General features: G+C 44.0%; 2 protein-coding genes across 4 annotated transcripts in view; both read right to left on the minus strand.

Moving 5' to 3' along the window:
* The window catches only part of brip1 (BRCA1 interacting helicase 1), a 53,838-nt gene extending 49,224 nt beyond the window's left edge, over positions 1-4,614 (minus strand). The window contains exons 1-6 of one of the 2 annotated variants that reach the window (XM_060074176.1): positions 4,594-4,614; positions 4,305-4,428; positions 3,995-4,106; positions 3,521-3,736; positions 3,208-3,341; positions 2,974-3,120 (exon numbers count right to left, since the gene is read on the minus strand). In XM_060074176.1, coding sequence (XP_059930159.1) covers positions 2,974-3,120; positions 3,208-3,341; positions 3,521-3,736; positions 3,995-4,106; positions 4,305-4,397 — 702 coding nt within the window. In that variant the 5' untranslated portion in view covers positions 4,398-4,428; positions 4,594-4,614. Of the gene's footprint in view, positions 1-2,973; positions 3,121-3,207; positions 3,342-3,520; positions 3,737-3,994; positions 4,107-4,304; positions 4,429-4,593 lie in introns of those variants that run through there. The other variant, XM_060074175.1, reaches the window with a different exon arrangement.
* An 800-nt stretch (positions 4,615-5,414) lies between these two features.
* ppm1da (protein phosphatase, Mg2+/Mn2+ dependent, 1Da) lies at positions 5,415-14,177 on the minus strand. Of its 2 annotated transcripts, none has more exons than XM_060074178.1 (6): positions 13,516-14,177; positions 12,317-12,545; positions 9,170-9,294; positions 8,380-8,561; positions 7,968-8,192; positions 5,415-7,672 (listed from the first exon to the last, which is right to left on the minus strand). In XM_060074178.1, exons 1-6 carry the CDS (start codon positions 14,006-14,008, stop codon positions 7,274-7,276), a joined length of 1,653 nt encoding a protein of 550 aa, XP_059930161.1. In that variant the 5' UTR covers positions 14,009-14,177; the 3' UTR covers positions 5,415-7,273. The 2 variants fall into 2 exon arrangements, with proteins under 2 accessions (XP_059930161.1, XP_059930160.1); XM_060074177.1 differs by having other exon boundaries at positions 5,415-7,675.
* Between the last annotated feature and the right edge of the window lie 327 nt (positions 14,178-14,504).

Below are 14,504 nucleotides of genomic sequence, written 5' to 3' on the forward strand. Positions count from 1 at the left end.
TAAATAAGGTGAAAACAATATGCAGTCACATCATTTCCCTTAATATAAGGAGCAATATCTGTCCACCATTATATTGCATTATTAATGTTATGTCATATTTGATGTCATGCTAATAAAAATAAATGGAAATCATTTTAAATTTCCATGGCTCAGTTTGATGGCAAATTAAGGATTTGGACCTTTGCAGACATCAAGGTTTTTTTCCCACAGTCCAAACTCTTGCAAAGTGTACGTTTACAATCTGGCACATTGCAATGGTACATAGTTCAAAGTGTTAAACCCAGCATCTTAATGGCCTACATCCTCTCAGCGGTATGGGAATCAAAAGTATAAAAGTTACTGGCCTACCAAATCCATTTGTCACATTGGAATTATTACATTTCCATGAGAAAAATATGATCCCATAAAACAATGGGTGCCAGGTCTTTGTTGTCCTTTAAGCCACCAGGCCCGACGCTATGTACAGCTCTAAAGCCGCTTCTTGAGAGAGATGAGGCGCTCCGGTTACCCGGCGGCTCGCTTTCTCAGAGGGTGTTTGCCCATCAAATATTACAATGTGTGTTGCCGGAGAGGCCACCGAGAGCCCTTGCAGAGTCGCGTCACAGAAGTTAAGAGGGATAAGGAGCTCTGAGCCGATGGGAAAAACAAACAGGGGGCCCCCGACACAAGTTCATGTTACCTTTCTCCCCTGGAACAGTTACGCTTCGCAACCTGGACCCAGGGCCCGATCACCTTACCTGCTGCTGCCACATTAAATAGAGGCATCCAAATATCCTGCTCCAAGATAGCCAATAATTACTTATTCATCGGCAGGTGGGGGGAGGAAAAGAAGGGCCTGAGCGAGGGTAGCGGGGGCTGCTGATGAATAGAGGCCCTTGTCAGGAGCCAGCAGCAGGAAACAGCTGACACAAGGGTATCCTTTTACACGCCTGCCTCCTGAGATGCCAGCACAACAAGGTTTCAAGCTTGGCCCCACGGCCGAGAGCAGACACCCCCCTGGAAAGGAATGCAGATAACTAGGCTATAGGGGCAAGAAGGGGCACCATCTCTGTGAGCGAGGACACAACGTCTCATTCAGCGCTGGATGACTCAGGTTCTTGGGTAACACCAAGGGTGAGAAAGCTTCACTTTCTCCGTCACACAATATGTGCGATCCAAGAACAGCGGAGCAATTCAATCACACGTCCATTTGCCGCAACGTTGAAAACATGTTGGTTTTCAAAGTGTGCCCCTATGATAACAATATTCCATGGGTAGTACAAGACTTTAAACTGCATATATAAAAAAATATATTAATTACTTGAATAGGTAGTTTAGTCGTATCAATGAATACCCCAGAGTATTCACAGGTAATGATACCCGGGCTTCTCAGCTGCTGCTACACTCCGCTGCCAACACCTGAGAGATGGGAATCTCACACTCTGGGAGGCCAGCGTAGGGGCGTTGAGGGGCTGCAGCCTCTCAGTGCGGCTCTGTGTCGCTGCCACCTCCGGTTGGACAGCAATTTGCTCCTCATGCCGGAGACTTCCCAGGCCTGGAATGCATTCCTCCAAGGTGGGCTCCCAATACGCAATAGCGATGAAGACATGACACCAAACACCCCGCAAGCATGGGCACACATTGCACATAGGGGGGCTGGCAAATATCTGCCCTCCGAAGCACCTGTTTATCCCTGGGGCGCAGTAACCAGTGGGTGAACCCCATTCAATATTTATCCCTGTGGCTTTCACAGATCAGCGGCCCAGGCGAGGCAAACCCTCTTAATTAAAACTGGAGCTTGCTTCAAAGAAGCCCATTCAGGCCATCAGTCAGCGCTCGGGGGACAAAGGAGCCAGGTTCAGGTAGCTTCACGGAAACTGGAGAGGGACATGGGTTTTTTCTACTCTTCTGCTCGCCCTCTTTTTCCACCTACCTCCAACCCACATTGCCAAATCCAAGTGGCACACCTGTGGCCGCATTAAGGTGCTGTTGTAGGAGATTACTGATTCTTGGGGAACCGCATGGGTGTACTTTGACTCTGAGCCGGGACAGGGTTCCGGGTAGGGTGTTGATCTCAGCAGCCTACTTGGTAGTGTAACCAAATGACATGGATTATTTACCACCGCTGTGACCCGATGCACTCTGACTGGTTTATTTTGAGCATGGCAACAGGTTTACACATCACACTGGTTACCATGCAGAGATCCAATCACAGAAGCTTAATCCTACATTTCAGGGAGAAAGTTGCATGTTGAGCCAATATGGCAAAATCTGACAATCAACATGGTTCATTTGGAAATCAATACCATACTTAAAACCCCTGCTGCTTCATACATGTTATTAATTAAACATAATTTGCAGATCAGTTCGTAAACAGGTCCAATAAGTGAATTCAATGTGTTCCATTCAAATGCTCTTTCAGAGGATTTACAGAATTACTGAAACAAAAATAAATGGTACCAGAGCTTAACAAGTAGGGCTTTACTTTTTAATAAATCCCACAGACGCTATTGTGGGGGACGGATCGCCATAAAGGAAAAACATTGCTGATACAACATAGTATTTAAATATTCGGGCTTCGCCCTATAAACAAGGATAACATAAGATCCAAACAATATACAGTTAATTGTACCTAAATATCCATCACCTGCAATTTGAAAAAAAACCGCACCAATTTAAATACATTTAAGACAAAAGCAGCATTTTTAATAAACACTTAAGGCATCCACTTTATTTGGGCTCATTCTATCAGGGCCATCTGACTATTAAGTGGACTCCACTGCCACCAGGTGGTGGTTGTAAATGGGAGCCAACAGCCTGATATAGGCCTTTCCCAGAAAAGGTAAACACATTTTGGGGGGTAGAGGTATGGCGGGTTTACCCTCGCAAACCTCATAGTAGACTATCAAGTATGTTTTCTCTCCTTTGATTTGGAAAGTGGAAAAAAAATACATTATTTGCCAAGACGTCAAGAATAAATCCATGATGACTTACATAGAATTCAGTACTGGCGATCTCCGTGGACACAGCCTGGCTTTTCACCTCCATGGTCCAGCGCCTGTTCACTTGTGTCAGGTCTTCCTCGTCTGGGTCATCATCAATGAACACGATGCCCCGGTTCATACACTTCCTTTTACTGCTCTGAAAGAGTGCCACAATGAGGTTAGAAAACCCGTTCCAAATGCCAGGATGATACCTGCATGCTTGTATAAAAAAGAAGCTTAATACCTTTTGATCCGAAGATGGAGTGCGAAGGCGCTTCCTGTCTGGTTGAAAGTCATCGTCTTTCTCAGGGTCCGGGCTGACAGACGTCTGTGGCAGAGGAGCCGAGACAAACGACTCAGTTTTGGGAACGAGCGTATCTGGCAAGGATGCAAAATCAGGGTGAAGTTCTGAATATACATTTGTTTTAATGACATTAAAAGCTGTGAATATAACAATTAAAAAGTGTCAAAAAAGATGTTAGGGACATACTTGTAGGCGTACATTGTTAGCACCACTACAGTCATAATTCAGAATATAATTAAGGATAATTATTTACCACTTTGCGGGGGTGATGGATGTTGCACCACCACTTTCTCAGGGGACAGTGTGAGGTCCACCACATTAGGCGTGGGCAGTTTTGGGGCAGAGGGAGCCTTATTGTGACAACCACATTGACAGGGGGTAGCACCCTCCGACTCCTTTGAAACAGCCTGTGTTTTCTCCTCCGAGCAGCATTTGCCCTCCTGGGGGCTTCCTCCTGGTTCAGGTTTGGCTGTCACAACAAGCAAGTTCGCACAATTAACCTTCAGTCACCTTCACTTTAAGTAATTATTAACCTTTCCAAACAAATGCCATTAGTCCATAAAAATCCCATAATGATGTATTTTATTCCGCTTTTTTTTTTACGAAATTGTTTTTGATTCAAATGCTGATACAAAGCTCACAATGGATTAATCATACTGCTCCACCCTGACAGACAAATTGTGTTTGAAAGGGGATGAGAAGTTACATTTCTTTGGGACTCTCCTACCGTATTGAGCCTGCTGCCAGGCAAGAGCTGAGCACAACAGAGCCAAGCTCTTCCCACTTCCTGTAGGACTCTCCAGTAGACAGTGCTGGCTGTGGTTAAGCCCTCGAACAATCTGTAGATTTAGAAGACAATATATTAATATACTGCTCATACCTTAGAAATAATACCAATACATCAGCAGTGCATATTAATACACTATTGATAGTATGTTATCAATCCTGTGGCGTATTCGTGGTAGATTGATCACTCCTTGTCACTTTTTTTTATTTCAAGTGGTGACCAAGTGAAACTGAAAGTGACTGAGGCTCACCGAGTTCATCATGGCCAGCTGGGAGGGATAAGCTTTGCAGGGGAACTGAATCTTGACCCCTCCGATGGTGTACTCCACTGGGGGAGCAGCCATGTTTAACTGCGTCCTGTCCAATAGTAGGGAACTACAATACGGTGAAGGGCAAAAACACCAACCAACAAATCAATTTAACAGGTGTGAACGTAATAAACGTAGTGGTCGCCGTTTAATATTATTGCAGTTACTTTAATTGTGACTGTCAACGGTAAACCTTATAAATACCTACACATTACTTTAAAATGTAACCTACCTGAGCTGGGAGTTTGAGGTTAAGTTAGCAAACGTCAACTCCCTAGAAAGGATAAGAGTGCATACGATAGGGTATAACTAATCAGTTGACAACCGAACTACATTGCGTTGCATCCTTCATGTCATTCAGTGTAATTTTCCACCTAACAGACAATGTTTTCATGGTATATCATCATAACGCTGGTGAGTCTTCCCGCCATTCGATACACGGAAGCGTCACAGCGGATATGACGTTGGTAAACACAGTTACGTCCATGCTTCAGCATCCATGCGTTTATTTAATTTTTCTGCAGTCAACGGTTGGCTGGCATTCGCAGAAGGGCGAGAAATAATCAAATGCACGTCATTGTTGTAGTCAACCAGCAGATTCAATTTAATAACAATTTTAGCAACAAAATCGGCCTGGGCAGACAGAATCAGAATGCAGCAGCGCCCCCTGGCGTTCAATCAGCCGCTGACATGCGCAGTGCAGGCCCATTTCCTTCATGGTGCACGGTGTTAATATTATTACATAATGAATGATATATTATATAATTATTATTGTTATTATACATGCTTCATATGCAGCGAGTCTCCGGTCATTCCCAGGGATAACGATGTTAGCCCAATGCTGGAAATATAGCTACCTATATTATGAATCGTTAAATTTCTGTTGTTTAACAAGTTACCGGAAAAAATTAAAAAAATTGATTTGTGATGCATCTCTTATTATGCACCAAACCACATATTAAAACAAAGATTCCTAACGGCTACTCTTGGAGAGTAGCTGTATATATATGCCAAAACATACAATTATTATACATAGATTGAATCATTTCAATATTTTCTTTACAGATTATTTTATTATATTCACATTTAAATTGTACACATGCACTTATTGGAGTATGGGGTGCATTTGCCACGGTAAGCAGTGGTTTAACCAAATATAACAACTTTTTACAGAAAAAAAAGAATAGTAGACCTTATCTTAAAATCATTAAGATATACTACAGCGAGGCAAAATTATCTAGCAGAGACTGTCATAAACACATTAATACCTCAAGTCAAGATTTCAGCTAAATCAAACAATGCTACAAATTTTCTTGATAAAAATTGCACTTTGTTGTATCAAAAATCCACAGCTCTCACTTAACATCATCTTCTGAATTAGGAAAGACAATTGTGTTTGGCATTAATCTCTGCTCTGCCGAAAGCAAATATTAAATGATCAGTTGTGATATTCTATGTCGATCAGATCAATGAATTTTCTGATGACGGTAAGGCCATGATTCTGTACACTTTAAGAAATAAATACTCCACTTATTTAAAAGACAGCATTCTACAGGAACAAATCACTGGTCCCATCCGCTTAAAACTTTGTTTGCTTTTCCTTGCTTATCCCAGGTACAACAACTGAACAGAATAATAAACCGACACATCAATACACAAACAGCTAACATAATGACAAACAAAACTAGAACCCACGCTGTTTGGGTAACTAAGTTGTAAGCAAAAATACAAATGATCAGAACAACAATTGAATTTCACACAATATCAATATATATCCAGGTGCCACAAACGCATGCCTCTTGTGCTTTTTAAGTGAATGTGGAGTTCTGCAGGTTGAAGCGTGGTCAAAGTTCAAATAAATAGCCTCTGGTGGGGTGTATGTAACAGTTAACTTGTCCAACATTTAATTTGGAGCAAAACAAAGTAAAACGATTCACCCTCAACAGCGATTTGTAAGCATTTTTTAACATGTGTAAATCATTTCACACTTTTGTTAGCTTACTGGTTCTTACTATAGCAGCACCTTATTGTGTTCACGAAAATGTCATCCAGTATTCACAAGTAAAATGGGTAAATACTTGTACTGCGCATGCACATATGCACACACACGCACATACGAGCGCACACACAAAGGGTTATGCAAAGTTCATTGTAGAAGTATGTCCTTTATGGTGAAGTTTTGAAACAGTAAAAGTAAAACCAGGTATAAAAATATATTCATTTGTTTTAAATGAGCATATCACAGAATATTTACATGAAGATAATTATATCTCATAGTATTTTGCATAATTGCATAAAAAGACCAACCATTAACATTAAAAAATAAAAGAAACACTCAAATTGCGCACTTTTCCAGAAAATGGCAGTTTGGACATTCATATTATTATTGACCAAACGAAGAGAACCAAAGTCTACGAGAGAGTTAAGGCCTTTTTATTGTCCCACGTTCCCGCAACGCAATGACAATGCAGTTGCTGCGACGCAGTCGTGAACGTTTATGGTTCTGCGTCGGGTTTTAGTTAGCGGACCAATCACAGCTCTTGCTGCTGCGTCGCCTCGACGGAAAGTTACGATTTTTGTGAGGCGCACGTCCGGCCCTTGGGGTGGAAGCAAGGAGGGTCCGCAAGGACGTAAGGGGTCCGTAACCCCCTTGCGTTGCGTGTACGTGGAACCATAAAGAGCCCTTTAACCTCTTACTTGATGTCCACCAAAATGTCAAATATGTGAAGGAGAGGTGCTACATGGTAATACATAAGTTAAATCCCCTAATGATGTCAACAAGACTGCGCTTTACACAAAATAGAGAAAGGTTGTGGAGTGGGGAAGGCAGCATCTTTACTTCATCTTGGTTTGAGTGAATATGAAGTGTATTCCTCAGTGTGGCCTTGCAGGGCTGCAGGGAAAAGTCCCCCTCAGCACACACACACAGTGGCTTTGCCGTGCTGCTGGAGCAGCGAGCAGGCAATGCTGGATGAGTTGTTCGGGCCCTTCTCCGTGCTGACCTGGACCTCCACTGCCCTGCCCCCCTCCCTGTGTCGTGCCTTTTTGGCGGTCTGGTCAGGCGTAGCTTGCATGTTGGTGGTCCGTTTGCTGCCAGGCAGCCCGGCGGCACTTTCCCTCAAGGCCTCACCCTCGTCGGTCAACTGCGATGGTGGTTCATTGGATTCATTACACGTAGGGCTGGAGGTGAAGGGGTTGGATGAGAAGATGCTGAAAAGGCTGCTGCTGCTGCCTCCAAGCAGGCCATCAGTACGCTCCAGACTTGGGACCAGCTCGCAGACGTCAGGGGCCATGTCCAACTTGGGAACCGGCTGCTAAGGTGAGGAAACATTGTTTTTTTTTAATCACGGATAACTACCAATGTATTTTTGTGAAGTGCTTAAAAAGGTCCATTCAATTCTTTGGCTTTGATTTACACCACAGTGGGGTAAATCAAAGACATAAATAGGATTGTGCCTTTTTGGTACCTAAGTGGGGCAGCAGTAGCACTGCTGCCAAACATTTATAAACTCCCAGCAATTGAAAAGGCAACAATCAGAGATACTATATAAAAGTGGGACACATTGGTATCAGTCAAAACCCTATGCACGTCTGCCTTCCTCTCACCCTCAGGATCAGTGTGTCCGAGCGAGAGATGGAGGTTGGGGGGGTCTGGGACACCCGGGCCAGATCCAGCAGCACCTCCTCATGGTGCAGCATGTCCTGGGGGCTGCCTGGCTCCTGCAGGGCAATAACAATGGCGCTGGTGTTGTCTGCACGGAGCATCCGCTGGCGCCACCGCAGAAGGGCATGGCTCACAAGCTGCCGGGCGCTGGAAACACCACATGGAGCCTGCCATGGCGAGACATTGTTATCGGGGAGAAGGAGGCCACCAAATTTGTATTAAAAAAAAAGTACATGCTTTTTGGTTTGAAGCCATATTAATCAAGATTAATTTAAGCGCAGAGCATGACACAATGGTACAATGCAGATACAAGTCCAATGCTATTTGGCTTTCAAAGTACATATGTATTAATACCATCGCCTCATCGTTGTCCTGGCACATGGAGATTGCATCCTGGGGAGGCACCATATTCCAGAGGCCATCACTGCCCAGAATAATATAGCGATGCTTTTTAGGGTCCAAGGTCACTACACACGTGTCTGGCTCGGGTGACACCACAAATTCACCACTGTAGAAGTCATAGCTCCAGAGGTCACCTGTTGTGAGACACGAGAGAGGTATGCGTTCTTGGCCTGTTCCTGAACATGATTTTATGACAATATAAAAACAGACATTACTTCATTGGTTAAATTCTACGTTGTTGTATACAGTCACATCCATGTCATGCAAACTTCAGATGGGGGCAGGAAGTTATGCAGACTGTCAAGAAACAGTACCAGTACTCTGTTCGTGTGTACAGTGTGCAACCAAATGCGCGAGAAAGATACTAGAATCCAATTACAAAACATATGGAATATATAGGTATTGTATAAAAAAATATTACATATATTACAGATTAACTAGCTCTAAAGTCAATGGATATAGTAAATTACTTAACTGCACCAGATATATAGCTCAAAAGAAAGCGTTTGAAGACTGTAGGCACATTACTTTATAGTGTGGGCCTGAGTCACTACACATCTGAGTCACTATGCTATGGTAATACCAACGCTTCCTCCCCCCCCCCCCCCCCCCCCCCCCCCCCATCTCACGTTCGCTCCACTGGTGTGTGGTTATCTGCAAACAACCTGTTGACCTTTTGACTTCCAGGTGACAACCTTCTTCGCAGAACGGTCAATGTTTTGTGTGTCTTTCCTCTACTTACCTAGAGCCCTCGCCACTGCCAAGAAGGGAATCTGGTCGATGACGGTGCTCCTGCGGACAGGACCATTGTGGCTCAGCCTGGGCCTCTTCCACACTACCCGGTTCACTCCAGACTTCTTTATGACACTGAGGATGGACCACACAGAGGCCAAACGATTAAACTGTGGCCTCGGTTGGTTCATCTGGATCTTGCAGGCACAATAATTTTGCCTGCAATTTTCGCATTCATTCCGAATGTGTCCAGGATGTTACAGTGCACTATCATCAACAGCAAAATAATAAGATAAACGCGAGATGCGTTTAGGTTTAAGAACACATGGAGAAGAAAGAGTGTATTTCAATATGCTTATTGTGGACAAACATGGAAGGACAAATGTGGGGAGATATATTCTTATATATATATATATATATATATATATATATATATATATATATATATATATATACCAGTGGCGGCTGGTAGTTTTTAAAGAGAGGGAGGAAGGACCGCGCGCTTGGTTGCCATTGGCCTGCTTGCACTGTTGGTGTATGGTGGCATAAGAATGTGAGACTCAAGTTGTTTCAGGGTGTTTTGGTGAATTGCAAAATAGTAGGGAGGGATAGTTATGTGAATACATTTGATACAAAGCCACCAGTGGCATCACTGTAATTTGAAAGCTGGTGGGCAGCATGTCTTTGAAATGGACTACAAGGGCAGAAGGAAAGGATGCAAAGCCCATTAGTCAAATAAGGCCGACTCTTGATTTGTAAAAGTAAATAAAAAAATCTGGGCCTAGTTTTGCCCTCAATGACTGAAGTCATTGGTTGTATTGATTCAGCTAGGTTTATTTTCAGGTACAATTGTTTTAAGAAAAGACTGACCAAAAGTGATGCCATTTAAAATGCATCATGCTCTGAATCATTCACCCTTTCCACAATATCAAACAGAACGGTCAGAGTAGCAAACTAGTAAAAGAACGAGAACATTATTCTAGATTCAACCTGATCTATAGGCATGGTGCCTAGCAAGGAAAGTCGCATAGCAGCACCAACGTGAACTTGACACTAGTCGTGGCGTTTGGTTGCCCTATCAAGATTTTTCACATCAGGGAAACCATAAACAGCCCAGTTGGAGATTTGCCATTATTCATTAGCAAACAGGGCCAGCAATACAATCGATTGCTAGTAATGCTACCAGTAAGCCATGAGTACCTAACAAACCATGTAGCACCCACAACACTGTCGTTGCCATTACTTTTGGTGATCTCGATTTTGCGAAGTGGTCTACCTTTTTCTTTGGTCGCTAACTTAGCACTGTAACTCAATGAATGGAATGCTTTGTGTAATTAAACATTATTAACTTTATTCGCAAATGTTAGAATCTCGTTATCCTTCAGATGATTTCACCTGCTTCGCGTCTCTGAGCGGCAATGCAGGCAGAGCGGGTTTGTTTGTTATCAACAGCGTTGCCAGATTGGGTAAATTTCCCGACCAATGATCATTTTCCCAGCCTAAATCGGTTAAAAGTAGCCCAATTGGGTGGGAAATCTGCCCAATCTGGCAACACTGCTCACCAGCCAGGGATGCTGCTGATTGGTTCATAGCGCAGCGCGACTAGATTTTTGCGCGAATAGGACGCCTGTAAGGTCACACCCACTCAGAGGAGGACTTTCCTCCTCTCTCCCATTGAAACCCATGTTATTCACCGGCCGCCAGTACTTTCTGGGAAATGAATGGGAGTCAAAGGAGGCTGAGGGAGGACCTTCCTCCCTGAAGTAATTGTCAAAAGGCGATAGGGGGTGCTAATGTCCTTTTACCCAGGGAAACGAACATTATATATTCAAAGGCATTAAAGTAGTCATATTTAAGGGCATTAATTCATTACAGTAGTCTGGGCAATCTACATTTTTTATTCTCACCAATGTTAAGGAGGATCTTCCTCCCCCTCCTCAATGGAGAAGCCTCCACTGACACACACACACACACACACACACACACACACACACACACACACACACACACACACACACACACACACACACACACACACACACACACACACACACACACACACACACACACACACACCTACTTCTAGAGAACTTTGTTTTTGTTCTGACTTTGTTTAGTGAGGCTGAGGAGACTGATCAGATAGTCAAATAGAGCTGCTTTTTTGTCATTAATGCCGTGTTTCCACTGCAGGGTGCGGAACGGATCGGATCGCAAAGGTGCGGTAGGGAGGGGGCGGTATAGCCCAGCTCAGTTCCGAGGTCGCGTTTCCACTGCCGACAGTACCCTTTGTGGTAGGCCGGATGTCGATCGCCGCGGCAGCTACGTAAACATCGTAAACAACGTCTTCCTCCCCAAGAATGCAGACGAACGTCTCCACCTCCTTGTTTGCCCAAGCAAGCGTTTTACGCGACATGTTGTAAAGAATAATACCTCGAGGCTACTGTTTGTTTGTTTTTATCCCCGCGTCAACCGGAAGTGATGATTCTGTCGACCAATCAATGGAGGGGGTGTGTAGCTAGAATTTCCCGGGACCCTTTCAGGCGTCTCGTCTCATTTTCAGTACCCCAACGGAGGAGTCCTGAAAACGAGGCCAAAACGGGTACGGCTAAGTCCGGGTCACGCCCACTTTTGGCGGTGGAAACGCGAGCCGATCCGCACCTTTGCGATCCGATCCGTTCCGCACCCTGCAGTGGAAACGCGCCATAAGCTCCACCTGCATGGGCTTGAGGACAGTACCGAGTTATCACCAGAAGACACACTGGAGAAAATGACATCAATGTTATCTACTTAGCCAGATAACGGTTTGATCTGCTATTGTGAGACTCTTGCCCTTACTCCCTTATCATCAGGGTTGCTGGGATGGCAGAGTCAAAAATGTACTTGTCCTCAGTGTGTGTATGTGTGTGTGTGTGTGTGTGCGTGTGCGTGTGCGTGTTTAGTAGATAGATTGGTGTCATCACAGTTTCATCTACAATAGCCAGAAGAGTCTTGGGTAACGTCAATAATCAATGTTTAGGAGATTTAAATAACTGTCTAGTTGTACCAGTCAATGTCATTTTAATTCATTAATTTAAGTATCCATTTTTTTTACAATGAACAACTCAATATACTATGAAAAACAAAAAATCCCATCATCTCCAGAAGGCCTGCAACCTACCTCCCGCCTAGCCCTTCGATCCGCTCCCTCTCCCGGGGAAGTTCGGGCTTATGATCCTGTGTGACTTCTACTGCTTTGATGAACTGATCGCTGGAGTCGTCTTGTACCCCCAGGACCACGGCCGAGTCCCCAACATGGGCAACATACATACGGTTGCCCCGGATCACAACAACACTGGCCGTGGTTCCAGATGTACTGGGGAGCCCTGTGAGCGTCTTTGGCCATTCAGCTATCATGAGACAAAGAGGTAAAATAAATACACCCTTTAATCAACAGTCTGTTTACTGTTCTCTGGACACCTGGAGAAATTGACCAAAGAGTGCACTTCTAACACAAACAATTGACCCCCATACTTCATTTAATAAGACAATTTGTATTAGCAAATAAGTCATATTTACATTCCAAATAGTAAGCTATATGCAAGCTGTATCACATTGTTATTATTATAACTATGTCATTATTAATATAATATTTAACTATGTTGTGAGAACCAGAATTACATGTAACAATAATATGTGTTCATGTAATTTGCAAAATTGCGGTTTGGGCCTACGGTCCCAAAGTAAAAAATAAAGCCAAAGTGACAACAACACATATGTGCGCATTCTATGATAGGGGCTGTGAAAAATTGTAAGATGCCTACTACGTAGTTAGCCCAGTTACCAAATTAAAGAATTGTAAGAAGAAAAGACTAATGTGGGTATAAGTGCTGAGAATGGGCTACTAATTGCCAGTATTAATTATAAAGGAAACGTCTATATTGCAACTTGAATGACATAGCATGCCGGGGCATGTAGGATTATTTGAAGCGATCATGACAGCTGGTCAAAGAATTGGAAATACTGTATGTTTACTTTTAGGCCTGGGCGCAGCAATGCACGAAGTGTCGTTCGATTTTTGCCAATGATATACTTTACTTGTGCTGTATATCTGAATATATATTTTTACATGTATGTAAACGTGGCAATAAAACCTTTAAGCAACTAGGAGAAATTATCTGATCAGGTGAGAGAACCACCAGACCTTCTGTTGGGATACGTTTCTGCGCTGCCCACAAGGGCATACTGGTACACTAGTATGCAATCGGGGATGTTCAGTGTCTACCTGGCTGAACCTGGACTACATAATCTGACAGCAAACTGTACACAAATGCAAAATCGAGTCGGTTAGAAATCATGGGTGAACCGTCGGGTACTCACGCAGCTTTTTCCACATGGCATGGTGACAGGCGACGAATCCCTTCCGTATGGCACAACAAACCTCTTCTTCACACTTAGACCAAAAACCCCGTTGTTTCTTTATGAACTCCCACAAATTGTCTCGGGCGAACTGTGCTGCCTCTCGGCCACCGTGACCATCGAAAACGGCGAAGAAGGCGACCGAGCGAGGCGCACAGTCCCCGGCATCAGCCGGTGTCTGGTCTGTAGACGGACGTGTTTCGACCTGCTCGTTTTCTATCACTTGTATAGACGTAGCTTCAATACGTGGGTAGATATCTGCCTCCGTGGTCCTGGGTGAGTGTGCCCCATCGACCACATAACTGCCGGTGGTCCCACTTTCGTATTTTTCCCCCGTCCTCGACACCTCCTCCCCAGGCTCGGGCTCCACTACGACCTCGGTGACATCCTCCATGTATTTTCTGCCTCCTTGGTCGGTGAAGACACTGACTCGCATCAATAATGCTGTTTCCATCGCTAAAATAAAATAGACTCTGTATTTATGCCGCCGAAACCATAAATGATGATACAAAGATGGATAAGTTGAGTTATTTTGCGCCGTTAGCGTCCAGCCTTTGTTTATGTTCGAGCTTAGTAGGCATGCCCGGGCGTGTTGACGTCAGAGGCGTCTCCTTCTTCGAGTACGTTGAAAATGTATAAGATCTAAACACCGACCGACCGACCGACGCCCCCTGGCGACGAGAGAAAATAAGATCTAAACACCGACGGACTCTCTATCGCCCCCTGGTGGTAGGAGAAAATAAGATGTAAACACCGACCGACCCTCTTTGACTCTATAGAGTGGCGAAGTCACGCCCCTTCCGGTAGGGCTCATGGGACCTATGAGATCGAAAAATATGAATGGGTGTCAATGGAGAGAAAATAATTATTTTCTGGTCCCGGTCTTTATATGCCCTGGATTACACATATGTTGTTTGTGGATTTAAAGGATAATTTTTCATGCAAAGAGT

Source organism: Gadus macrocephalus, chromosome 16 (genome assembly GCF_031168955.1).
Source record: "Gadus macrocephalus chromosome 16, ASM3116895v1".
In the NCBI taxonomy this organism is placed as follows: domain Eukaryota; kingdom Metazoa; phylum Chordata; class Actinopteri; order Gadiformes; family Gadidae; genus Gadus; species Gadus macrocephalus.

Coding starts and splice junctions, on each gene's coding strand:
- ppm1da (XM_060074177.1), bottom strand. CDS start 14,008: ATGGAAACAGCATTATTGATGCGAGTCAGTGTCTTCACCGACCAAGGA. Junction 9,295..12,316: donor ATCGAAGGGCTAGGCGGGAG/GTAGGTTGCAGG, acceptor GTCCATCCTCAG/TGTCATAAAGAAGTCTGGAG. Junction 7,676..7,967: donor CGGACACACTGATCCTGAGG/GTGAGAGGAAGG, acceptor TCCTCACCTTAG/CAGCCGGTTCCCAAGTTGGA.